This window comes from Lagenorhynchus albirostris, chromosome 19 (assembly GCF_949774975.1).
Source record: "Lagenorhynchus albirostris chromosome 19, mLagAlb1.1, whole genome shotgun sequence".
Classification (NCBI taxonomy): Eukaryota; Metazoa; Chordata; class Mammalia; order Artiodactyla; family Delphinidae; genus Lagenorhynchus; species Lagenorhynchus albirostris.
In genome coordinates this window covers 19117387-19145311 of record NC_083113.1, presented here as the reverse complement: position 1 = coordinate 19145311, position 27925 = coordinate 19117387, and the positions used below count along the sequence as shown (strand labels likewise).

General features: G+C 39.8%; 1 protein-coding gene across 1 annotated transcript in view; it reads left to right on the top strand.

The window, feature by feature from the left end:
* Positions 1-27925, top strand: part of TDRD12 (tudor domain containing 12) — a 77609-nt gene that overhangs the window by 29736 nt on the left and 19948 nt on the right. Inside the window, exons 9-22 of the mRNA XM_060131470.1 lie at positions 5102-5199; positions 7430-7506; positions 10367-10447; positions 11850-11910; positions 12248-12355; positions 14637-14822; positions 16663-16822; positions 17304-17431; positions 19090-19281; positions 19525-19653; positions 20419-20536; positions 21142-21281; positions 21415-21635; positions 24140-24239. Coding sequence (XP_059987453.1) covers positions 5102-5199; positions 7430-7506; positions 10367-10447; positions 11850-11910; positions 12248-12355; positions 14637-14822; positions 16663-16822; positions 17304-17431; positions 19090-19281; positions 19525-19653; positions 20419-20536; positions 21142-21281; positions 21415-21635; positions 24140-24239 — 1799 coding nt within the window. The remainder of the gene's footprint in view (positions 1-5101; positions 5200-7429; positions 7507-10366; positions 10448-11849; positions 11911-12247; positions 12356-14636; positions 14823-16662; positions 16823-17303; positions 17432-19089; positions 19282-19524; positions 19654-20418; positions 20537-21141; positions 21282-21414; positions 21636-24139; positions 24240-27925) is intronic.

The following is a 27925-nucleotide window of genomic DNA, read 5'->3' as shown; positions in this document are numbered from 1 at the left end:
TCTAGAGCCCACGAGCCACAACTACTGAGCCTGTGCTCTAGAGCCCGTGAGCCACAACCACTGAAGCCTGTGCACCTAGAGCCCGTGCTCCACAAGAGAAGCCACCGCAGTGAGAAGCCCGCGCACCACAGTGAAGAGTAGCCCCCCCCACAGCAACTAGAGAAAGCCCACGTGCAGCAACGACCCAACGCAGCTAACAATAAATAAATAAATTTATAAAAAAAAATAAGAGGCATTTATGAAATCAGACATATCTAGTCTTTAATTCCATATCTCCAAGGTATTTAATGAATTGGATTTGTTGGGCAAGGGTGAAACATGCCAGCCACTCTGATGCATGGCTCACTCTCTGTGGTGATTCCTCTGTGATCACTCTTACATTGGGTGTATGTATACCTGTTGATATTTCAGATATATCCATTGTAAACCTCAAGTAAACTAAAGCTTTAGTCAACTAAAATATTCCATGCACCTTAAAATTTTTAAATTACCTTGGTAATGTTCTTCATCATAGAAAAATACAGATAATTGTCAAAGCCTGTCACCTTTGATGTACCTACTTATTAAAATTTTACAGTTTTTTTTTCCCAAAGTTTTCCAGATGTGAGGGTGTGTCTTACAGAAATGGGATCCTACTATACCTACCTCTTTGTAGTGGTTTTTCACTTCTTTCTAGGTCAAATGCATCCAGTATAACCTCTCTGAGGTGAGACTCTGTCAGTCCACTCCCTCCTCTGTGGCACCGGGAGGCCTTATTCCCTCCTGCTGAGTTGGTCAGATGGGCTCTTCTTGTGCAGAGTTTGTGTGGTGGATGTTGGCCTATGTGGCCCCCACCCATATTCTGATGGGCCTCCTGTAGGGGTCCCAGATGGGAATTTCTGCTGAAAGGAGCCCATTACTAATGGGAACGTGTTATTTCCATCTGTGTTTTTTCCATTTCCACAAGAGCAAGAAAAATACCAGGCACTTAGATCGTGTTTAACCACTGTACAGCTTTCCATTGTATAGACATATTATTTCCAGTAGCCCCAGATTGCTGGGCAATAATTGTTTCCTACTTTTCTTTATTACAATCAGTGTTGGAATGAACTCTGCATATCTTTGAAAAGGAAGAGGTTGATGGTAAACAAAAGAAAGCTAATGTGAGATGTGACTGGATTATCATGTAAGAAACAAAATTATTAGATGTTACTTATTCAAGCAAAGATTTCCTTTTCTTGTTAATTATTGTGAGGAGCTATTTCCATTATATTTTTATTAAGTTTTGGTACTTCTCCTTGAAGTTGCCTTATTTTTTCAAAAATCAAAGTGTAGTACTTTTCAGTACTTGGCTGAACAAATAGTATAGAAAGGCTGTAATGAAAAGTAATTTTCTCTTGTCCAGCTTCTTCTCACCCAGGCCCCTCCCTAGAGGTAAACCTTTTATTTTTTCTTAGCTATTTATCTTGGCAGTTATCTTTAAGTTTTAAAATATTTATGATTATTTTACTCTGCCCAGGCTTATGCATTCTAGACCTTGTCCTGACTTCTGTGGCAGGTTAGCTCTCACACTCCCGTTCCACACATCTTCAGTCCTCAGATACTCAGGAAGCGCCGACTGTGTATCAGGCACTGTTCTAGGATTCATCAGAAAAGGAATCAAAATCTGTTTTCTCGGAGTTTACTTACACTTTCTCAATAAAACTTTTAATTTAAAACGATCACAAACTTCCAGAAAAGTTGGAGAGCATTACAGAGAACTTGATTTTATCCTAAACCATTTGAGAATAAGTTGCCGACTGGAACGCCCCAGCTCTCCCCAATACTTGAGTGTGTTTTTCTTAAGAGATAAGGGTACTCTCAAAAATATTCACAGTACAACCCATCTAAATCAGAAATTAACGGTGATACATTGTGATCATCTAACCCTCAGCTACCATTGAAATTTTGCCGGTTGTCCCACTAATTCCTTTGTGGGAGAAAGATGCAGCTCAGTACCACTTGGTGCAATTCCCGGTCTCCCTCGGTCTGCAGCAGTCATCAGTCTTTCCTGGATTTTCCTGACTGTGACACTTTTAAAGATTATGGACCAGTTATTTTGTAGAGTATCCTCAATTGTGGCAGATGATTTCCTGTTTCCAATTACATTGATATTTGCTCTGATTTTTATTCCTTTTTCTGCTTACTTTACATTTAATTTGCTGTTCTTTTCTAGTTTCCCAAGGTGGAAACTTATATTATTAATTAAAAATTTTTCTTCTATTCTAATATAAACATTTAACGATATCAGTTGCTCTTTACTGCTTTTGCTGAATCCCACAGATTTTGATAAGTTGTATTTTTATTTTCATTTAGGTAAAAATGTTTTAAAATTTCTCTTGATTTCTTCTTGATCTCTATATTATTTAGAAGTGTGTTGTTTAATCTCCAAGTATTTTGGGATTTTCCAGCTATCCTTTTGTTATTAAGTCAGTTTAATTCCATTGTGGTCTGAGAGCATACATTGTACAATTTCTGTTCTTTTAAGTTTATTTAGGTGTGTTTTATGTGGTCTGTCTTGGTGTAAGTTCCATTTGAGCTTGAGAAGAAGGTATAATCTGCTGTAGGATGAAGTAGTCTAGATATCAATTAAGACCAGTTGATTGGTGGTGCTATTGAATTCAGCTGTACTCTTAACTGATTTTCTGCCTGCTGGATCTGTTCATTTTTGATAGAGGGGTGTTGATGTCTCCAACTGTAACAGTGTTCTCATCTACTTCTCCTTGCAATTCTATCAGTTTTTGCCTCACATATTTTGATGCTCTGTTGTTAAGCACATACACATTAAGGTCTGTAATGTCTTTTTGAAGAATTGGGTCCTTTATTATTTTATTTATTTATTTATTTGGTTGCGCTGGGTCTTATTTGCAGCAGGCAGGCTCCTTAGTGGTGGCTCAAGGGCTCCTTAGTTGTGGCACACAGGCTTAGTTGTGGCATGTGAACTTAGTTGCCGCATGGATGTGAGATCTAGTTCCCTGACCAGGGATCAAACCCCAGCCCCCCCTGCACTGGGGGCACAGAGTCTTAACCACTGCACCACCAAGGAGGTGCCTGGGTCCTTTATTATTATATACTGCTTCTATCCATAATTTTCCTTGTTCTGAAGTCTACTCTGTCTGAAATTAATACAGCTACTTCAGCTTTTTTTTTTAAGCTGTAAATTTTTTTATCGAGGTATAGTTAGTTGATGTACAATACATATAAGTTTCTAGTGTACAACATAGTGATTCACAAGTTTTAAAGTTTATACTCCATTTATAGTAATTATAAAATATTGGCCGTATTCCCTGTGCTGTACAATATATCCTTGTAGCTTATTTATTTTTATGTAGTAGTTTGTACCTCTTAATACACTACCTTTTTTCTTCCCTCTCGCCACTGATAACCACTAGTTTGTTCTCTGTATCTGTGAGTCTCTTTCTTTTTTGTTATGTTCACTAATTTTATTTTTTTAGATTCCACATATAAGTGATATAATACAGTATTTGTCTTTCCCTGTCTAACTTATTTCACTAAGCATAAATCCATCCATGTTGCTGCAAATGGCAAATTTTCATTCTTTTTTATGGCTGAGTAATATTCCATTGTGTGTATATGTGTGTGTGTGTATGTACACACACACACATATACACCACACTTCCTTTATTCATCTGTTTATGAACACTTAGGTTGCTTCCGTATCTTGACTGTTGTGAATAATGCTGCTGTGAACATTGGGGTGCATGTTTCTTTTCAACTTAGTGTTTTTGTTTTCTTTGGATATATACCCAGGAGTGGAATTGCTGGATCATATGGTAGTTCTATTTTTGGTTATATATATTAAAGACTGTTTGTTTCCTTTGCCTTAGGAGACAGATTCAAAAATGAAATATCGACTACTGTATTGTGCTATACAGTAGGACCTCATTGTTTATCTATTTTTTGTGGGGGGGCATGCCACAAGGCTTGCAGGACCTTAGTTTCCTGACCAGGGATCAAACTCGTACCCCCTGCAGTGGAAGAGCAGAGTCCTAACCACTGGACTTCCAGGGAGTTCCCTGTTTATTTTATATATAGTAGTTTATATCTGCTGCTCCCAAACTCCTAATTTATCCCTCCCTCCCCCTTTCCCCTTTGGTAACAATAAGTTTGTTTTCTATGTCTGTCAGACTGTTTCTGTCTTGTAAATAAGTTCATTTATCATATTTGAGATTCCACATATAAGTGATATATGATATTTGTCTTTCTCTGCATGACTTCACTTAGTATGATAATCTCTAGGTCCATCCATGTTGCTACAAATGGCATTACTTCATTCTTTTTTATGGCTGAGTAGTATTCCATTGTATATATGTAGCCCATCTTCTTTATCCATTCATCTGTCAGTGGACATTTAGGTTGCTTCCATGTCTTGGCTATTGTAAATAATGCTGCTGTGAACATTGGGGTGCATGTATCTTTTCGAATTAGGGTTTTCTCCAGATACACACCCAAGGGTAGGATTGCAGGATCATATGGTAACTCTGTTTTTAGTGTTTTAAGGAACCTCCATAGTGGTTGTACCAATTTACATTCCCACCAACAGTGTAGGAGAATTCCCTTTTCTCCACACCCTCTCCAGCATTTATTGTTTCTGGACTTTTTAATGATGGCCATTCTGACAGGTGTGAGGTGATATCTCATTGTGCGTTTTTTTTTTTTTTTTTTTTTTTTTTGGCTGTGTTGGGTCTTTGTTGCTATGCGTGGGCTTTCTCTAGTTGTTTCAAGCAGGGGCTACTCTTTGTCCTGGTGCATGGGCTTCTCTTTGAGGTGGCTTCTCTTGTTGCGGAGCATGGGCTCTAGGTGCACAGGCTTCAGTAGTTGTGGCGCATTTGGCGCACGGGCTCTGGAGCGCAGACTCAGTAGTTGTGGCGCATGGGCTTAGTTGCTCCACAGCATGTGGGATCTTCCCGGACCAGGGCTCGAACCCGTGTCCCCTGCATTGGCAGGTGGATTCTTAACCGCTGCGCCACCAGGGAAGCCCTAGTATAATCCTTTTTGTCCTATTTTCTATTGATTAATAACACTTTCTAAGATAATTTTTATTACTATTTGTATTTTGCAGATACAGCTATAAAGTATAATACGGATTCATTGAGAGATTCACCCAAAAAAAAATCAGAAAAGAAACAACAGTGCATCTCCTTAAAAGATGTAAATAAGGTGGTCTTTTTAAATGTTCATTAAATACAAAGTTCATATAATGTTCATTTTAGAATATTCTCCTTTAAAATCTACTAGGAACCAAAAATATGGCTATGATAGTTTCATTCATGAAAAAATATAAGTTTACATGTTTGCTCTGTTTAAAAAGAACAGGGTAACTCCAGCTCCTCCCTTGTCAAGTCCTTGTTCTTTTTGTTGTTGTTGTTGTTTAACTTTAGTAGCTTAACACAAAAAAACTTTGTTTTGCAGTCATACAATATGCGTTCTTGAAGCTGGGGGGATGTTCTGCTCCGTATAATCCTTACTCAAGGACCTGGGTTCATCACCTAGAACATCATAATTGTAGTGACGGGGGATAAAGGGAAAAGAGAATTGTGAACCTGCTATAAAGTCCTTCTACCCAGAAGTGACACATGTCACTTCTGATTATGTATCATTGGTTAAAGATCATGTAACTGCAAAGGGTCATAAAAGTACATTCCTGCTGATTAGCCAGAAGGAGAACTGGAAATAATTAATGAGCTGCAATGTATACTGTTAACTCCCAGAGATATTACTAAGTGAAAAGAAAAAGCATGCTTTAGTCTTCATGTTAAAAAACATGTTACAGGACTTCTCTGGTGGCGCAGTGGTTGAGAGTCCGCCTGCCAATGCAGGGGACATGGGTTCATGCCCCGGTCTGGGAAGATCCCTTATGCCGCGTAGCGGCTGGGCCTGTGAGCCGTGGCCGCTGAGCCTGAGCGTCTGGAGCCTGTGCTCCACAAAGGGAGAGGCCACAACAGTGAGAGGGCCCACATACCAGAAAAAAAACACAAAAAACAAAAAACCATGTTATATATACTATATGCTCTTGAAATGCATTGAGTATTTCTGGAAGTCCATGTTGAAAATAAGGACATAGCTCTAGGTAGGCATAGAAAACCTAGGTGGTTTAATTTTCTTGAAGTCTTAATTTTCACTGTATATGATTTTGTATTTTATGTATTTCATAGCAGACGCATGTATTATCTAGTAAGGGTTTCCCAAAAGGAATATGTGAGTCCGGAAGAGACTTTTTAAAAATTACTTAAATTGGGGCTTCCCTGGTGGCGCAGTGGTTGAGAGTCCACCTGCCGATGCAGGGGATGTGGGTTCGTGCCCCGGTCCGGGAAGATCCCACATGCCGTGGGGCGGCTGGGCCCGTGAGCCATGGCCGCTGAGCCTGCGCGTCTGGAGCCTGTGCTCCACAAAGGGAGAGGCCACAACAGTGAGAGGGCCCACATACCAGAAAAAAAACACAAAAAACAAAAAACCATGTTATATATACTATATGCTCTTGAAATGCATTGAGTATTTCTGGAAGTCCATGTTGAAAATAAGGACATAGCTCTAGGTAGGCATAGAAAACCTAGGTGGTTTAATTTTCTTGAAGTCTTAATTTTCACTGTATATGATTTTGTATTTTATGTATTTCATAGCAGACGCATGTATTATCTAGTAAGGGTTTCCCAAAAGGAATATGTGAGTCCGGAAGAGACTTTTTAAAAATTACTTAAATTGGGGCTTCCCTGGTGGCGCAGTGGTTGAGAGTCCGCCTGCCGATGCAGGGGATGTGGGTTCGTGCCCCGGTCCGGGAAGATCCCACATGCCGTGGGGCGGCTGGGCCCGTGAGCCATGGCCGCTGAGCCTGCGCGTCTGGAGCCTGTGCTCCGCAACGGGAGAGGCCACAACAGCGAGAGGCCTGCGTATCGCCACACACACACACACAAAAAATTACTTAAATTTATAAAGATTTAGTAATCATGGCTTATAAATAAAATTTCCAAGCGGGAGACACTTTTAAACTCAAATCCTTGTTCTTGGCTTACTGACCACTCTACAAAAGTGGGTATTTATTCTCATTTTAACAAGGGTGTAAAAATCTGGAATTATGGGACACTCTGATAGTTAAGGTCAAGTCTAACCTGTCCCTCCAGGTCTTTTGAAAAGACAGGTGAAAGTAATTCCAGGACATTTTAAATACTGATTATATGAAAAGGCAACTGCCTGCTATTTGGACATTTCAATCTAGTGGTTATAGCAGTGGCATAATCACCCAGCTCTCCAGTTCTTGGTCTCTTCATATCTGTGTTGCCTGAATGTTATCTGGGATGGTTGTCTATGAGAATAACTCCCATGGAATTTTGGTTCCTCAAGAATGTATATCATGTTAGCATAATTATTCTTTCTGAAAAAAATTTTTTTACAGTGTGTTGAGTCTTCAGTGTATTGGCCAATGAAAAGAGGCACAACCATGTATGCCGATCCAGATACACCAGCAGCAAGGTATGATTTGAAAACCAGTGTAATTGACTAGAGACTTAAGTATGATATTGTTTTATACAGCATTCTATAAGATTGATGATAGAAGAATATTCAATTTCAAAAAAAGAGTGACCTTGGAAATATCGATGAAACATATATTAATTTAAAATTAAAATGTTTGACAACTGGCTAGCAGCACATTGACCAAAAAGTGGTAGTGATTCTTGTCTCCTTGTTACCTTATCAGACAAAGTTGTGTCTGTAAGGCAGGTCCAGTGACACTGTCTTGATGTAAAGATGGGTAAATGTGGGCCAGATGGCAGTTCAAGTTGGTGGAAAGCAAAGAATGGTCTGTTATATTTTTGAAGATGAGCATCAAAGACTTTGTAACCCTGTCCTCATCAAGATCCATGTCAGTGATACTAATGAGATCACAGAAAGGATGTATTGTAATGTTATACATTTCACATATAGTGTAAGATCTTAAAATGGGAAGCTTCCATTTCTCCCCTTCTGAACTTTATGCTAGTGTTGTCATACATTTTATTTATACATTTGTTATAAATGCTGGAATCTATTATTGTTGGTATTTAAGCAGTGATTTTTCTTTTAGAGGGATTTAAATAAATAATAAGAAAAATTATATATTTACCCACGTAGTTACCATCCATGCTTTTCAGTTTTTGTGTAGATGCAGATTTCCACCTGGTACCATTTTCCTTCTACCTGAAGGACCTCCTTTACTATTTCTTGTATTATGGGTCTGCTGGTGATGAATTCTTTCAGCTTTCGTATGTCTGAAAAAATATTTTAGCTTCATTTAAAAAAAAACAAAACCTTTGCAAGGATAGAATTCAAGGTTTAAATTTCTTTTCCCCTGTGTTTTAAAGATGTTGCCCCACCATCTGCTTGCTCATGTTGTTACCAGTGCAAAATCTGCCATCGTCTGTTTTCTTTGTTCCTCTGTGTGCAGCATGTCTTTTTCCTCTGCTTTTAAGATGTTCTCTTTATTGCTGGTTTGAACAGTTTAATTATTGTATCACGTCTTGGTGTAGTTTTGCTCGTGTTTCTTATGCTTGGGGATCATTAGGGTTCTTCATTTGTAGGTTTCTGTCTTTTCATCAAATTGGGTAAGTATTCAGCTGTTATTCTACAAATATTTTTTCTGCACTCATCTCTTTCTCCTCTCCTTTTGAGACTCTTATGAGACAAATGTCCCTGAGGGTCTGTTCATTTTTGCAACCTTTTCTTCTTGCTGTTTGTCATATTAATAATTCTGCTGATCTATGTTTAATTGACTCTTCTGTCATCTCCGTTTTGCTACTGAGCCCATCCAGTGAATTTTTTATTTGATGTATTATGTTTTATAATTAAATAAAATTTTTATTTAATTTTTTTCTAATCTGTATTTTTTTTGCTGAGAAGAAAGGAGCGTTCTTATCATGCCGTTCAATAGTGCTCCCCGTTCCTTTTCTTATGGAGCGTGGCTATAAGAGCTGCTTGATAATTCACACTTCTGAGCTGTGCTGGGGTTGGCACCTGTTGATTATCTTTTCCCTCTACAGTCTGTCTGATTTTCCTGATTCTTTGTATGTCAAGTAATTTTGGATTGCATCCTGGATATTTTGAATATTATGGTATGAGACTCTGGTTTAGAATCCTCTGGAGGCTGTTGACTTTGTTGTTTTTGTTGTTTGTTTTAGCAGGAGGTCATCACTTCCTTAAGGTTCAGACCTCAAACTCTGTCTCACTTGCCATGGGTGGTGATTGCGGCCCTGTTTCTAAGTCTTTGGTACACTGCTTTGGGTCTGTTCTGAATATGCTCAACTTGGGGTGAGCGTGGGACTTCTTTTTGGGCCATAAACAGAAATAAGGGATTCCCCCCCACCCCTGCCACCCAGCTCCCTCTCTCTTTTTTTTTTCCCCAGGATTTTCCTCACATTCGCCATTTTCTAGATGGTCTCTCTCTCTGTTCCTCTGACCAGGTAGATGGTTTCTTGTGGAGAAGCTACCATGCAGTTCTGTGTGATTGGGGCTGCTTGTGTAATAAAATAGCAACAGAAATAAGAGAGGAAAAATGAGGGGGATTTTCCTTGTACAGTCTTTAGACTACTGGGTCCCTATTTCCTGGTTCCTTAGAGGGAGGGAGAAGTTTTCTCTCAGGGTTTTAAGTGACCGCACTGCCGTTACCACTGCAGCATGCAGCTCCGTGATCAGAGCTGCCCTTGGGGCAGGGCCAGGAGAGGAAGAGAAGAGAGAAGTCGGGATTCCTTACATCCTCCGGTTTAAGGCCCTTCCCTGTTCTCTGGCTTGAAATACAGTCGGCCCTCCTTATTCACAGCTCCTGCATCCGCACTGACAAAGGTCCCTTGGGTACGGAGGGCTGACTGTACTGCACCATCTTATATGAGCATCCGTGGATCTCGGTATCCGCAGGGCTCCTGGAACCAGTCCCCTGTAGATACTAAGGGATGACGGTAGAGAGTTTTTCTCAGGGTTTTTGATGTCTGCATCTTCTACGCCATTCTGCAACTCAGGCTGCCCTCAGCTCAACACCAAGGGAAAGCCAGGAAACTCTCCATAGCTCTGGTGGCTTTTCACGTTTTGACTTCTCTCCGCTGTAGTTGCGTACTTCGTCCCAAGTTTCTAGTTGTAATCAGTAAGGAAGAGAGGATGTAGTGGGCTTGCTCCCTCTTGGCAGCCCAGGACTGTCAAAATGGTTTTCATACTCAAAGGACTCAGTTTCAGTTCTCACAGAATTTACTGAAGTTGATCAGCTTATTCCAGTGGAACTTCTTAAATTGTCTCCCAGAAAATGACAGTATTTTGAGGTTGGGGATAAATGGGTTCAGAAATTTTAATAAAAGTTTTTGATTTCTAGTGCTTTATGTCAGAAGTCAAATGAGAAACCACTTAGATTGGCTGAGAAGAAAGGATACAATGAGAAGAACGTCTGTGTGAAGTACGGATTTTTTTCTTGGCCTAAATTTTTAATTGAAATAATTGTAAACAACAGTATAAGCAGGAAGAATTGAAAATATGATTTTATTATTAATTTCAAACCTGCATTCCCATAAAGTAAATAAATATATACACACACACGTTTTTTCTTTTCCATTTGCTAGAGTAGATTTTTCTGTTTAAAGCTTTGTTCCACTGTAAATAGTCATTCTCTACCTCCTGTTCCTGATTCTCTTGTCAAGTGAACAGTTTTATGAAACAAATTATATATAGTCGATCTTTTGGGACTGTTGATTTTATATGGGTTGGTGCTTGCTTTCTTCCCAGTTTTCTGACGTTAAATACATCTACCACCTGCTGGAGAAACTGTTTAATTATTTGCAGTGTAGAACTTCAGGATTTTTGGGGTTTTTTTGGTCCTGCCAGATTCACAAAGTATTCACTTACAAGGTGTTAACAATAGAGCGATCACTTCATTTTATACTTGTTTAGTCCACTAAATATTTTCCTACCCATTTTTATGATTTCTTACCCTGCTAGCTTAAAAACGCTCTTACGTTCCCAGTAACTGTGGCTGCTCTACAACCACCAGAGCGACAAAGTGTTTGAGACAGTTCAGAAGTGGGTGGGTTGTACTGCCTCCGCTAACTGGCCTGAGATGACGGGGGGGAGGGTGTCGGCCCTACAGCCATTTTGCTGCCCCGACTTCCCAGAGGCCACTCTGTGGCGCTGTGATGTCCCCTTGCCCAGCAGGCGGTCCTCACCGTGTCCAGGGCCGAGGGCTCTGAAGGCCGCCATGGAGCCCGTGGATCTGGGGGTGGCTGTTAATGTGCCAGACTTGACATCCTCTTACCCAGGCATCCCTCCACCTAATACCTGAAAGTTGTGGTGCTACAGCAGGCTGCTTTCCTTGGAACCAAAGACCTTGGTTATCCATGCAACTCGTTTCTTTTAGCTACGTGCCCTTTACTTAGAACCCACTGGTGAAATGACATCAGTTATTCTATCAGTCTGTGGTGGGTTCCAGGGAACCTTGAAGTGATGAAAGATCGAACAGCAAAAAAAGGAAGGAGGCAGTGGGTTTCTTAGAAGAAACATGAGATGACCTAGTGATCATGCAGTCTTTCTCCATGTCCAGAGCAAGTGGTCCTGGGATTGGCAGTGCTGTGTCCACAGAGCAGGGCCCAGTGGGGGAGGGAGAGGGGGCAAGCATGAGACTGGCAAGACCCCCATGGCCCCTTATGTAGCAATAGACAAGGCAGAACAGAACAAGCAGGAATGTCATAGCCATGCCTTGGGAGGCAGAGTTCATTTTACCTCTATCGAGGAAGAATTAGAATAGTAGCTCAACTGAAGAAATATAAACACTCCCTCCTTCTTCAAATTATCCTTTTATTTTACAGATTATTGCAGTTTCTAAATCCTGATCATTTGAGAGCCGATGGAATCTCTGATCTGCAGCAGGTATGGCAAACACCCGCAAGAGAAAGCTGTTTACTCTTTAAATCCTTCCCCTTCCTCCCTCAAGATTTGAGATATGAAGAGAAACTCCTTGCATGGAGGACTTTACCGAAGATACCCTTTTAGAAATTATCTAATGAATTATTGCTTCAGAGACATGGCTCTTTTGGGTAATGGATAATCTTCCTTTTATTTTGGTAATTTTGGTGGGTTTTTATAAGCATATAAACTTAGGGTTTTACATGGAAACCAAACTCTTATATCTTCTTTATTTCCATAAAGTTCTTGGTATTCTGTGCTAACACCACAGGGCAGAGCCATCTGACATCTGTGTTCTTAGTTGCAGAAGCTGAAGTCAGGCTCCCGGCTGCCCTTGGTCGTTCTGCGGACCAGGGTCGAGCCCTGCTTGTCCATCAACACGGCGCCACTCTCGGCAGACCTGAAAAAGGTGACGGGGCTCAGACCAGGCTTGTGAAGGAGGACTGACCTGCCCTAACATAGAAAGATTTTTAATAAAACAGTTTTAAGTTTGCATTTATATAATTTCTTTGCTTTTGAAATTTTCTTTTAAGATTTTATTATTAACTTCTCATTTATTCTTAAAGTCGAGGTTAACTTCTTATAAGTGAATAATTCTTTTGTGGAGAAACCTAAGTGCTTTTCTGAAATAAGTTTTTAAATGCGCCTCTGAAAAGGGGCTTAGAAGGGGCACCAGTAGTCAGGGCAGTTAGAATGTACTTCTTAGTATTCTTTTCAGAATTGTGTTATAGACCTGTGGTTTCACTTAAATCATCAGTTTAGATCATAAATCTTTATCTGCTTCCCTCTTGATATTGAAAAAAAGTAAAAACAAAAAAACTATAAGGATGAATAGAATGAGAGCGGAGCCTTTATTGGACAAGAAATTTCTACAGGCTTTTGGAAGATGGAAAAGAAGCAGCCAGGATGGCTGACCACCTGAGGAAGGAGTGACACGGGGAGGGCAGTGAACTCCCTGCCTGTTTCCTGAACATCTTCAGCCAGTTTCTCAGGAACGAGATTGGAGGCTCTGTTTGGAGAAACCGAATGGCCCTAGAGAATGACCTTGCGGTGATGCTGTTTTCGAATCCTCTCAGTAAAAATGCATGCTCGCTGCCTGTCTCCTTGCAGTGATGTGACGCTCACATGGTGATGAGCTCTGCCCTGCCTGCGGATATAGTCAGCTTTCAGTGTCCTCGATGTGAGCAGACATCAGGGATCCTTGGACATTGGAAGAAAGCCTTAACCTAGGGAAAAAAAAAAAAAAAGACCAAAACAAACTCTGAAAGAAACAAACAATGTAAGGAGTGGAAGAAAACATTAGAAAATAGATATCCTCAGAGATAAGAGAAGATATTGCTTGGATTTAACAATAATAGGGTGCTACTAAAAACAAAAGGAACAATCAGATAAAAAGGGCTCTTAGAAATTAAAATGCTACGGAAATTAAAAAAACAGATATGAAGTTAATCAGAAAGTAGAAGACAAAGACAAAGAGATGGAAATGGGGGGGAAAAGAGAATTTGAGGGTCAATTTGAGGTCTCGTATCTGAGTGGGATTTCTAGAAAGAATGATGGCAGAGGACCGAAAATTCTGAGAATAACACATGGACACTTTCCTTACTTAATGGATATGACTTTCTAAATTAAGAGGGTTTGCCGACCGGAGACCCAGCACAACCGAGGAGCAGGAGCGTAGACACGTTGCTACGAAGCATCTGAACTGGAGGGATTCAGAGATCATGAAAGCTTCCAGAGAGAAGAAACCCATCCCACGGCGGGGTCAGGAATCAGAATGACTTCAGACTTTCCCACAGTTCACCAGAGGAGCAGTGACTCCACAATTCTCGTGAAAAGTTATTTCCAGCCTAGAGGTCTGTACTCAAACCATTACTGAAGTGTAAGGATAGAATGAAGACATTTTCACACGTGCAGAATCTCAGATTTCCTTCCCCTGTACCCTTTGTCGAGAAGCTACCGAAATTTGTTCTCCACCAAACCAAGAAATTCAACCGAGAAAGTTTCTGTACTCAAACCATTACTGAAGTGTAAGGATAGAATGAAGACATTTTCACACGTGCAGAATCTCAGATTTCCTTCCCCTGTACCCTTTGTCGAGAAGCTACCGAAATTTGTTCTCCACCAAACCAAGAAATTCAACCGAGAAAGTTTCAGCAAAAAGGGTGATGTTGCAGGGGAATCCCAGTCCCGAGTGCAGCTGGAGTTCAGGGCTGGGGGATGAGACCTTCAGAGAGAGGACGGTGCTGATGAGTTCAGCCTGTTGGCAGATCTCATCAGTGTGGCTGGAAAACTCTCCTCTGTGGAACATTTGGGAGGTTTCGATGACAGCGAATTGCATAGAAAAATAAGCAAACAAAGGCAAGTTTTTAAAAAACTTTCTAAGTGGAGCTGATGCACCAGCAGTTTATCAGGAGGAAGAGAAGCCACGTCTTTGCTGTGGTGAAATGTTAAAGCACCTCGTGCTTCAACAGACTGCCTGTTGGATCCTTTCAGTTGGGAGCCCAGAAAAGCAAGAGTCTTTTGAGCAGGAGTTTGTTGCTGGAAAAGATTCAGGGGGGACTTATTAAGTTAGGTCTTGGATAATACCAGATTAAGCAATGTATACTCGTTACTGGGGTAAAGTGAGCAATGAGAAGTTTATTAGTTTTCTGGGTTTTATTGTTGTTTTGGTTGTTGTTGATGTTTTGTAGGCTCTTCAAAGAAATAAGTTTCCGGGCCCCAGCCACACTGAATCTTACTCTTGGCCTCCCATAGCACGTGGCTGTGACATGGTGGTCATTTCTCATTGTGGAAATGACCCTTTGTTGTACCTTCCACCACTGCTTACGATTTTGCAAACAGGGGGCTGCTACAAGTCATTACCAAGTAGAAATGGAGTAAGTTGAAGACATTTTTGTTTAACAACAAAATGGATTAAATATTTATTTTAAATTTGACACCTAACCTTTGGTAAAGTTTAAGTTACATTAAAACTGGCAGGGGGCTTCCCTGGTGGCGCAGTGGTTGAGAGTCCGCCTGCCGATGCAGGGGACACAGGTTTGTGCCCCGGTCCGGGAAGATCCCACATGCCGCGGAGCGGCTGGGCCCGTGAGCCATGGCCGCTGAGCCTGCGCGTCCGGAGCCTGTGCTCCGCAACGGGAGAGGCCACAACAGTGAGAGGCCCGCGTACCGCAAAAAAAAACCAAAAACAAAAAACAAACAAAAAAAACCTGGCAGAACAGAGACCGTCCTTTGAGAAACTCTTTTCTCAATACAGTCACTGATTCTCTCACACTGATTCTTACCGAGAACCCCTAGTTGTGAGCCATCGGCTGAGTTGGGAGAGTCCTGGCTTTTAGTGATGACTGTACAGTTTATAGAATCATCTAACTGATTCGATTCACGTAATTATCATGGCAAACCCTTGAGATGGTCATGCCGTGTATTGTTTTCACTATTTTATAGATGAGAAAATTAAGCTCATGAAAAGTTACTGGTAAAAGTTCTTACCTGCTGACAAGTGCGACAAGAAGTGGGACTTGAATTTAGGATTTCTGTCATCTTGTCCCTCTTCTTTAAATTATCTTCACAGAACCCCACACTGTTTTATAATCCCACTTTATTTTTCCCACTCATAAGAATCAGTTAATAGCTGAGAAGGATGATGGAAAGGAAAGAAATTGGATGTGAGGGTCAAATGATGGTGAGTGAGTGACATCTGCTTTGCTGGGGTTTTGGCTGTTAGGTGAATGGATGTGTATGAGACCCGTCTCAGATCTTCTCCCAAGATACACTACAGATGGTTCCATCGCTCGTTATAAGGTGAAAAATAGCAGTACAAAAGATAATTCGAATTTCATCTTAGGAAAGATACTAGTTTATTTTTCTGATTATGCCATGTAGTTTAACGAGTTCTCTTTGGAAATCTGTGTTGGCTATGTTACGATGTATTGACTTAATAATATTAAATGGATACATTTGTATCACTCAGTCAGGTAGCAGCTGAGCCCACTGATGAGATGCAGCTTGTGTTGAGATAGACCCCTGGCCGGGCCAGAAAGGAATGTCCAGGTCTGACCCTTGTGTCCACTCTGCTTTTTCCGCATCTCCAGGGTCAGTCTGCATTTAGGCGTGAGCCCTGGAAGCAGGCGCTTGCCTGCGTCTGCGTAAAAAAAAGAGGAGACTCATTCTTGTCTTCAGTTAATTGAGGGCATGTGTCCAGGAAGGTGTTTGGCAGGCAGATGTCGAGAGATATCTGCGGGATAGTGGAGGGCAGGGGTCAGATGGTGCAGTAGGGAACTTAATCTCCTAAGGAAGTGACGTTAACCTTTTTCAGGGCCCCCTTCAGGAGGCAGTTCATCCTTGTGCTTAGCAGCAGGAGGTCTGGAGCCAGATTGCCTGCTTCTTCTGAATATTAGCTGTGCAGCCTTGGGCAACAAACTTCACCTTTCTGTCCCTTAGGCTCCTCATCTGTGAAATGAGGTAGTAATAGGTCTCACCCTGTAAGGGGACTTTAAGGACTAAATGATTTAATACTTGTGCATAGTTTAAGCCCCAGCAGAATCTGAGTCAGTGTGTCTGAATCCATTCTAGTGAAATTATATTTTGACTTTTCTGACCTGCGTGACAGTGATGATAGCAAAAACTTATAGTGCTTACTGTGTACAGGGAGATGTTCTGCATGTCTTTGATTCTTAACCTTTGTCCAAAATTATGTGAATTTATCTGTCTTTGCAGCCTCTGGCAGTCATCGTGTGCCCTGGGTGGAAAAAGGCCCAATTAGTTTTTGAATTATTGGGAGACTATAGCGTGTCCTCCAGGCCTGTTGTTCATCCTGTGGTATTAACAATCGGACTCCACAAAGATGAAGCCAAAAATATGAAGCTTCCAAGTGGGTGTAAGCATCCTTTCCAAGCTATCTGGTTTTCCCTAGAGAACACAGTGGAAGCCTGCTCAGGCAGGCCTGGGAGCCGGCACTGACCCGGGGCTTGTGTGCTGATCAGCCAGACGTCACTTGTCAGTTACCGATCAGTGTTGGTGGTGAAGGTTTACTCTTGGCTTACATCTGTTTTACTGAGAAAACTAAGTCTTTTCATTCATTTATCAACTAGTTATTAAGCACTTACTGTTTTATTAGCTGTTGACTAAAACCACCCCCTGCCTTTCAGGAGCTCAAAACCTGGTGGGAACACAGGTATTTAGTCAGACAGTACAGGGGCAGCCTGGGCAGGCCTCTTCTCACACCACCTGAGTAAGAAACACAGGGTTTATTTCATTGAAAGGCATTTCTAGAAAGTATGTGGAATCTTAGCAAAGGAAACGTTAGAAAAACCTGTGGAAAATCTAAGGCGTTAACTGTGTTTTCTTTTAAAATGTAGGCAATGTAATTGTTACAACACCACATAGCCTCCTGAGACTTCTCAAATATCAAAGCTTGTTATTTCTTAGACTCTGTCATCTGATTTTGGATGAGGTGGAAATATTATTCTCTGAAGCTAATGAGCAAGTAAGTATGCCATTTATTTAGATGTCATTACTACTCAGAAATATATATATATGTTATATATATATATATAAATATGTAAAATTAAAGTCTTTTAGTAGTCAGGAAACGTGTCTAGTTGGGAAGAAGCTGGTTAATCTAAAAAATGTTTCCCTTTAACTGCTATAATTAAGAGGAGAGAACATTTATCTGAATTTCCCACCCAATGTTAAAGTTCTCTTTGAAGAGCAAAATTTCTTTCCCAGGGACATTTTCTAAAATCAGTATTTTTCTGGTTATGTAAGCAATACTTTTATTTTAGAAAATTTGAGAAATAGAGAAGAACCCTTGAAAAACCCCAACATCCATAATCTTATGCTCAGAGGTTACGTAACCACCGTTACTGTTTTAGAGTATTTCTTTTCTTTTTGTAACTCCTGTGTCTATTGATACATATAATTAATAATATCAGGACCTTATTTTATGTATTAGTTTGTAACTTGCATTTCAGTGAACAGCATTGTGAGTATTGCTACCAACTGTTCTCTAGCATGATTGTTACTGTTACCTTGTTTTATGTATTGGTTTGTAACTTGCATTTCAGTGAACAGCATTGTGAGTATTGCTACTAACTGTTCTCTAGCATGATTGTTACTGTTACCTTATTTTATGTGTTAGTTTGTAACTTGCATTTCAGTGAACAGCATTGTGAGTATTGCTACTAACTGTTCTCTAGCATGATTGTTACTGCTACCTTATTTTATGTATTAGTTTGTAACTTGCATTTCAGTGAACAGCATTGTGAGTATTGCTACTAACTGTTCTCTACTGGCCATGTGGTATTGAACCCTGTGGACATAACGTAATTTATTTTCTGATTGTCTTATATATGGACATTTAGCATCATTTGTGTGTATGTGTGTAGCTGAAAAAACATCTTTTGGCACGTGTTTTCTTAGGATAAATTCCTAGGAAGGGGATTAATGGATCAAAGGCTATGAATTTTTAAAAGGCACTTGTTGGAAGCAGTGTAGCATGAAGGTCAGGAGCATTCCTTTGGGAGCAGCAGTGGCCCCAAGGTCAAGCCCAGGCTTTGTGACTTACTGACTGCCTCAGTTCTTATTTGCAAAGCTAGTATCTGGAACACTGCCTTGTTCAGTGGCACTCTGAAAGTGTAGATGGGTTTGCACTCCCTCTGGCAATGTGCCTCCGCGCCACACTGCCTGCACCCCTGGCAGTAGGAGGCCCTCCTCCAGCTTTCTTTTCTAGGCTGATTGTTACACGTGGCATCTGATTTGCTTAATCTGTATTTCCTTGATTACTTTGTTAAATTGAGCATTAACTCATACTGGCCATTTGTACCCATTCTTCTAGGAGCTGCTTGTTCATTTCCTTCGCTTGTTTTCTTTCACTGGGATCATTTTCTAACTACTTTGTAGAAGTTTTTATATAAGGCTGTTCATCCTTTGTTACCTGTGTTGCCGGTATTTACCTAGATGTTTGTTTTAATTTTGTCTATACATAAACATTTTTCCTTTTTAGTTTTTTCTTTTACTTTCATGTTTAAAGACCTTTCCCACTCTGAGAACAGAAAATATACATTCCTTACATTTTATGTTCTGTCAAACTAATTATTAGTTTCTTTTGAAATAAAAGTGAAATTAATTATGCTGATTTTTTAGATGTTTCCTATATTAGATAACTTTAAAAAAATTATTGAAGTTGAAGAAAGGGAATCTGCCCCACATCAGATTGTTGCAGTTGGAGTTCATTGGAACAGACATATAGAGCAGTTAATCAAAGAGTTCATGAACGACCCCTACATTGTGATCACAGCCATGGAGGAGGCTGCCCTCTATGGCAGTGTCCAACAGGTAAAGAGTCCTGGGTGTGTGTGGTGGGGGGTTGGTAAGCCCAAGCAAGTAACCTTTATTCATGGCTTAATATTAAAAGATTACAGTATTAATTTCATATACAATCTGTAATTGTGTATTTAAATTTATATTGCTTTTCTATACCTTCTTTCCTATTAAAATTATGACTTTGCCATAAAAAGTAAAACTGGAGCACCTTGAACATTTTTTAAAAATCCCACTGTTTCTGCATTTCATTACCAGGTAGTACGTCTTTGCCTGGAATGTGAAAAGACCTCCACTTTACTCCAGACTCTTGATTTCGTTCCAAGTCAGGCACAAAAGACCTTGATCTTCACCGGTTCTGTAGCTGAAACAGAAATAGTGTGTAAGGTGAGCCCTTCCACACATGAAACGTTCTTACTGCTTGTTTAGACTGTGGTTGAATCTTGAGTCACCCGAGAATCACTTGGAGTAGTTACGTATTTGACAGGGAAATAGCCTTCCCATGGAAGCCAGCGGTCCACAAGGGGGACCTGGCAGAGCATGAAAAGGATCTGGTTCATGAAAAAGTGCCAACATCTTCTGAACCCTCTATTTAAGACAATAGAGACGATGATGCTAAAGTATATCATCATTTAGCCAACTGGCTAAAGATTTATTTAATCTAATTGTATATAAATTAATGCTAAAGTGTAGAAATGAGGCCAAATACAAAAGAATCAGTAGTGCACCGACCTTTAGCAAAGATGAACTAGCAGGTATAGTGAAAAACAACAGTACCCTCTTGACAATAGTACCATAAATTTCATGTATACGTATACATATCTCTACAGATAATCTGTGTAGGTAAGTATACATGCACACAGGTATATATACACGCACATATATGTATGTACACGTTATTTCAAAAGGAAGGAAAATAGTTTTAGCAAAATAATGTTTGTTTCACTGGAGCAAGTTTTTAGATATAAACCATAGAATTTTGAAAATATATTTCTTTAAATTTACAACCATTTCTTTCTTAGGATTAGTGGATCAGTGAGGTGAGACCCTCACAGATAATTTTAAATGATTTGTATCGATAATTATTGATGAAAAATTATCTTCAAGCTTATGTTCCTGACTGTGAACTGGGCCCTTTGGTTTCATCTTTAGGTAGTAGAAAGCAGTTCCGTGTTTTGTTTGAAAATGCATAAAGAAATGACTTTTAATTTAAAAAGTGTTTCAGAACAGTGGAAGAAGAAGTTAAGTTCTGGTTCTCACATTGTATTAGGTAAGTATTTTAATTTCTACTTGTATTTAGAGAAGGCTGAGCTAATAGGAATCATGTCTTCAATTCATTCATTTATTTACCTCCTCCAAATTTCTCATCATTTCCCAGATTTATTGAGAATGTATTAGTAATGTGAATTTCAAAGTGAAAATTAACCTTGGCTATGAGTTTGATACTGAGGTGGAATCCAAGTGTCTCAGGTTAGTAGGCAGCGAGCGGCCCTTGGGCTAGCCGTGCTCCCTGCAGTTCCAGCTCAAAGATCACTGTCATATGTATATGCCTATGATGAAGCTTGTCGTAAATGATTGTTAAGTTTAATATTGGAAATATAAAAGTCAAAACGTATAAAATAAGTGCAAACCATATGGGCAGCCAAGATTTGTAATAGAGGCATTTTTCGAGCTAAAAAGGAGACCACTTTTCTCTGGAATTTAATTACTGGGCTTTGACATTTTGGGAAAAGAAATGGGAAGGAAGTTTCTTTGCATCTGAAAAGTAAAATGCAGTAAAGAAATGTTTTGAAGTATGGTTCCTGGAATTGTTCTGTAAAGTATGTGCAGTAAAATTCCAGCTTCATTTGAAATTGTCCGAATCCTTTTCTCCAGCCTTAACAGATGATTGCACACCACTCTTGGCCATCACCGATGCCACGTGTGTGATTCACTTCAGCTTTCCTTCCTCGCCGAAAATTTTTGGTGGACGCCTGTATTGCATGTCTGATCATTTTCAGAGTTTAACTGAACAGGTTTGATTAATTTATATTATCATTTAATGTCTCACTGGCGTTTTCCACATAATGACAAATGCAGAGTCCGGGAAGTTTTATCATTTAGACTGGTACGGATGATCTGCTTCCTTTATTCACCCCCAATTTTAAGGGTTCTCCTGCAGAACAGAGAGAGAAAAAAACCAAATCTGTGTTACTGCTGACGGAGAGAAATGCCTGCCATGCAGTTGGCGTCCTGCGCTACTTGGAGCGAGCAGATACCAAGATTCCTTCAGAGCTCTACGAGTTTACTGCAGGGGTTCTGGAAGCCAAAGAAGATAAAAAAGCCAGAAGGCCTCTTTGTCCGTATCTTAAGGCTTTTGGTTTTTGCAAGTAAGCCAGTCATCTTTTTTATAACTGACCTGTAGCATACAGTAAACTGCACAGATGATAAGTTTACAGCTTGATGATTGTCATATGCATATGCAACCCATGTGAGCTACGGCCCAGCTCTGAGGGGGCCCCTGCAAGGTCCCCTCCTGTTCCTTCCCAATTTGAAGTAACCACCCTCACTCTGTCTACCAGCACTGACTAACTTTGCTTGTTTTAGAATTTTATATACATGGAATTGTAGTGTGCTCCGTCTATCAATAATGTCTGTGGCATTCATCCATGTTGTTGCATGTATTGGTATTTTATTTATTTATTTATTTTGTGGCTTAGAATTCCATTGTGTAGGGACTTCCCTGGTGGTCCAGTGGTAAAGAATCCACCTTCCGATGCAGGGGACGCAGGCTCGATCCCCGGTCGGGGAGCTAGCATCCCACATCCCACAGGGCGACTAAGCCCACGTGCCACAACTACTGAGCTCACGCACCTCAACTAGAGAGCCCGCGTGCCACAAACTGCTACAGAGTCCACACGGTCTGGAGCCCGCGCCACAACTAGAGAGAGAAAACCCGCACGCCACAACTAGAGAGAAGCCCGCGTGCCGCAATGAAGAGCCCCCGCACCACAACAAAAGATCCCAAGTACCGCCACGATGATCCCGTGTGCTGCGATTAAGACCTGACGCAGCAAGATAAATAAATAAATATTTTTTTTAAATTCTGTTATATGAATATATCATGATATATATATCCATTCTACTCTTGACGGGCCTGTGAGTTGTATTATGTATGAAGCTCCCATGAACACTCTTGTGCGTGTCCTTTTCTGGAACTATGCACCCGTTTCTCTTGGGTATATATTATACTCTGGAGTGGTATTGCTGGGTCATGGGGTAGACTTGTGTTTAACTTTGCCAGAGCGGTTGGTCATCTTATGATCCCACCAGGTGTGTGTGAGGGAGTTTGGGTCGCTCTGTATCCTCACCAACACTTAGTATTCATGGGGGTGTAGGGGAAAACCATTGTTATTTTAATTTGCATTTCCCTAAGAATTCATGACGTTGAATGGCTTTTCAACATGATTGTAGGACATTGGACATCCTTTTTTGTGAAATGCCTGGTCAGGTCTTTTGCCCATTTTTAAAATGAGGTATTTATTGGTTTATAGGAATAATTTGTTTATTCTTGATACAACTGCTTTGTCAGAGATATGCATATATGCTTTGAGAAACTTCTCCCAGCCTGTGGCTTGCCTTTTCACTCTTTTAAGAGTCTTTCAATGGACAGACATTTTTAATTTTGATGAAATGTTTTATGGTTACTGTTTTATTGTGTTTTAATATAAGAAATAAATTGCCTATCTCTAGATCATGAAGACATTCTTCTATATTTTCTTCTAGAAGTTTTATAGATTTAGCTTTCACATTTAGGCATATAATCTATATTGAATTAATTTTTGTGTGTAGTGTTTGATATGGGGCAAGGTTTACTTTTTTCTGTATGGATAATCTCTTGCTCCAGCATTCTTTATTTAAAACACTGTTGTGTTCTCACTGAGTTGGTGCCTTTGACATAACCCAGACGATAGTATATGTGATCCATTTGTGGACTCTCTCTGTTACATTGGTCTATTTGTCTATTCTTACACCAGTACTACACTTTTTTAAGTACTGTAGCTTATAGTGGGTCTTGGGAAATGGTATTTAAGTCCTCCAACTTTGCTCTTCTTCAAGGTTGTTTTGGCATTTTAAGTCTAATGCATCTCCATGTTTATTTTAGAAAGGGTTGTCAGTTTCTTCAAAAACATTGCTGGAATTTTGATAACTGCATTGATAATATGAATCAATTTGGAGAACATGGATATATCTTAACAGTCAGGAGATCCCTGAGTCAGGGATCCAGACACGATGCCAATACTTGATCAGTGGATCTCTGGGACTGAGTAGTAGATGTCTGTTAGATATCTACTGGATTGAATTTAATTTTAAGATAATTATTGAAATTAACTTCTTTGAATTATGTACATTATCCAGGTTATTAGCAGCAATTTCCATTATGCCTTTAAATAAAATATTGAATTTTAAAACTGAAGCTTTAACTATTTCTCAGTTTGGGTTATGGAATGGCTCCTGGTTTAGAGGTTCATTGGCCCCTGTTGTGGGTTATAGTGATGTGTTTCTGATTCAGAGTCTTTATTTTGGAAGTATATTTTGTTCATTTACGTACTGCATTTAAGACTGTCTGGAGAAATAATGCAGTAACTCTGTCCTTTAAGTTTACTCAGTGCCAGTTAAACCTTAGGATCCTTTCCACTTATTTACATACCGTTAGTGTCATCTGAGGGATCTAATTAGCTTTACAGCATTTGGTTACTTAACTTTACAGCGTTTGGAATACAAGTTCTCTGATTTCGATTCTAGATTAATTTTCCTGGTGAATACTTTAAAATTCATGTTGAAAATTGTTATTTTTTTTTCCTGGTTTTAAAATCCTATTCCTTTTTTTCAGAGACAAAAGGATCTGTCCTGATCGACACCATGTTAATCCAGAAGTAGACATGCCAAGGAAGTTATCCAACCAAACTCTACCAGTGTTTGGCTACATAAAAGTAAGTCCTATTAAAGAACTTGTCCAATGATTAATGGTCATTTTAATGAACAACTTTCATTCTTTAAGAGGTAGAATTTAATAGAAGGCAGTTATGACAGTACTAACGACCACCGTTAATCTGACAGTAGGCACTTATTTTAAGGGTTCTTACACGGTGCCTTATTTCAAGGTGCCAGTTCGTTCGGAAAACCAGGATCAAATTGGAAGAGAGATAAACCACTTAAATTTAGGGATTTCTTAGTTATCTTTTTAGAAAGAAAGTTGTTTCCCTTTGGGGACTATTAAAAATAATGTGATGATTGCACGAACCTTTTCAGATCATCCATGATTATTCCTTTGGGGAATATTCTGAGATACAGATAGAATTGCTGAGTTGAGTTGTCACTTTCTTGTGAATCTTTTTTTTTTTTATTTATTTATTATTTCTTCCTTTCTTTTTGAGTTTGAGTGTTCTGCCTTCACCTTCCCTTTCCCTTCGGGCGAATCTGTTATGTTCATTCATGCTTGTGCTCCTCCTTGTGTGGCTATGCTGTACTCGTTTCCTGGGGCTGTTGTACAAATACCATGAACTGGGTGCCTTAAAACTGCACAAGTTTACTCTCTCAGAGTCCTGGAAGCCAGAGTTTGAAATCAAGGTGTCAGCAGGCTGTGTTCCGTCTGAAGACTCCCTTTCCTGCTTCTTCCAGCTGCTGTTGACTCCAGGCGTGCCCTGGCCTGTCTTCACCTCGTGGCCACATCCCTCCAGTCTCTGCCTCATCTTCACATCACCCTCTCCTCTTCTCTCTGTGCCTCTTACAAAGCACACTTGTCAGTGGATAAAGGGCCCACCCCCATAATCCACAGTGATCTCCTCGCCCCAGAGATACTTAATTACATCTGCAAACACCTTTTTTCCAAATAAGGTCACAGTCACAGATCGTGGGAGCTAGCACAGAGACAGTTTTCTTTGGGGGTGTGGCGGGAGGCACGGATTACCATTCAACCCCATACAGTTTTCATTGATGAAATGATTTTTGTCTTTAAATTCTGATTCTTTCCCAAGTTCTGTCACCTCGTTTCTACATTTTAAAATTCTGATTTATGTGGGTCTTTTATATCATGTGTCACTTTCTTAATAAGCTAAAAGGCAGCTAGTTTTGAAATCGGAGTACAGTTTTCATCTGTTTTGTGGATACATTTTTCTGGTGGCCTTCATTGTCTCTAGGGACTGTTATTCTGCTTCTTATTCTCTTTTTTATTATTGTAACTTAATATGGGATTTGACCTTGATACTTTGCTGTTGCTCATTTTTCGGTAAAATTCCTTTTCCTTAAATTTGAGGAGGAGGTGTGGGTCCGGATAACTTTTCTAATTTCACAGAGTTTCCATTTCTGTTGTTTCCATGTCTGGTTAAAAAAAAAAAAAAAATGAAAACACAGTTTCTGAGATTTTTGAGATGCCCTGGCTCTGTGCCCCTCACCCAGGTACATCTGGCCTTTCTCTTCCTTCATCTCTCTTGTCCCTGGGTGGACAGTTTGGAGATTTCACAGGGGCCCAGCCTTCACCCACTATCAGAATGCAGGAAAGCCTTCCAGTGCAGCTGCCCTTGTCACCCAGGCCCACCGTGTTCTCAATGAACACCTGCTGCCTCTTGTGGAATCCTCCTGTGGCTAGTCTTTCAGACGAGCTCATACCTCCCAGTGCTGCTTCCTGCACACACAGTGATACCACGCAGGTCTTGTGATGTGGGTGGTTTTTACTCATCTGCTATTTTTGTTGTTGTTATCTAAATTAATAGATTTTATTTTTTTGAGCAGTTTTAGTTTTACAGAAAAACTGAGCAGAAAATACAGAGTTCCCCTGTACTCTCCCCTGGCACCCCCAACAGTTTCCCCTATTATTAGCATCTTTCATTATTGTGGTACATGTGTGATAATAGATGAGCCAATGTTGATAATTATTATTAACTAAAGCCTACAGTTTAAGTTAAGGTTCACTCCTTGTAGTGTATGTTCTATGGACTTTGCCAAGTCTATGATGACACATATCCACCATTACAGTATCACACAGAATACTTTCACTGCCCTGAAGATCCCCTGTGCACTCCACCTGTCCATCCCTTTACCTCTTCCCCAGAATTCCTAGCAGTCACCGATCTTTTTACCGTCTCTGTAGTTTTGCCTTTTTCAAAATGTCATATAGTTGCAATCATACAGGGTGTAGGTTTTTTGAACTGGCTTCTTTCATTTAGCAGTTTGCATTTAAGATTCTTCCATGCCTTTTTGTGGCTTAATCGTTCCTTTTTATGGCTGAATATACTACAGTTTGTTTATCCATTCACCTATTGAAGGACATCTTGGTTGCTTCCAATTTTGGCAATTATGAATAATGCTAGGATAAATATTCAAGTGCAGGTTTTTGTGTAGACAGAAGTTTTCAACTCATTTGGGTAAATACCAAAGAGTGTGACTGTTGTGTGTGATTATGTATATAGTAAGACTATGTTTTGCTTTGTAAGAAACTACAAAACTGGTTTCTGAAGTGACTATACCATCTTACATTCTTACCAGCAATGAATGAATGAGACTTCTTGTTGTTCCACATCCTTGCCAGTATTTGACGTTGTCAGTGTTTTAGATCTTAGCCATTCAGTCAGGTGTGTAGTGGTATCTCACTGTCTTAATGTGCAATTCCCTGATGACGTCATGTTGAGCACCTTTTCATATGCTTATTTATCAGCTGTAATCTTCTTTGCTGAAATAGCTGTGAGATAATATGTTCAGGTTTTTTGCCCATTTTTTAATTGAGTTGTTTGTTCTCTTATTATTGAGTTTTAAGAGTTCTTTGTATATTTTGGATCCCAGTCTTATCAGATATGTGTTTCGTAAAAATTTTCTCCCAGCCATTGGCTTGTCTTTTCATTTTCTTTATATAGTCAGCTCTTGTTATCCGTAGATTAAACCAACCTCAAATCTAAAATATTTGGCAAGCAAGACTTGAATTTGCAGTGGTCCAGCAACTATTTACATAGCATTTACATTGTATTTACAACTATTTACATAGCATTTACATTGTATTAGGTATTATGAATAATCTAGAGATGATTTAAAGTATATCCTTAGGCTGTCCTTAGGTTATATGCAAATTCTTACACCATTTTATGTAAGGGACTTAAGCATCCAATAATTTTGGTATTCACAGGGGGTCCTGGAACCAATCCTCCGTGGATACTAAAAGATGATTATAGTGCCATTTGGACAGCAGAAGTTTTTAATTTTAATGAAGTCCAACTTTCCAATTTTTTCTATCACAGACTGTGCTTTTGTTGTTGTATCCAAAGAGTCAGTGCCAAACCCAGGGTCACCTGGAGTTGCTCCTATGTTATCATCCTCATCTGCTTTTATTTTGTGGTCCATGGGGATATTTTGTTAATTACGTTTTGTTGCAGTATGTCCCTGGCTTTGGCTTTGCTGTCTCACTGCTCTGTCTGTCTTTATGTGGGGGATTCAGCGAGAGTCAAAAAACATGACACCTCACTGCGGCCACCTTCCCAGAACCCCTCTAACCAAGACCCTCCTTTTTATTTAATTTAATTTTATTTTTTACTTTGTTGAAGTATAGTTGATTTTCAATGTAGTGTTAGTTTCTGTTGTACAGCCAAGACTGATTCAGATACATACATACATATATATATATATATTCTTG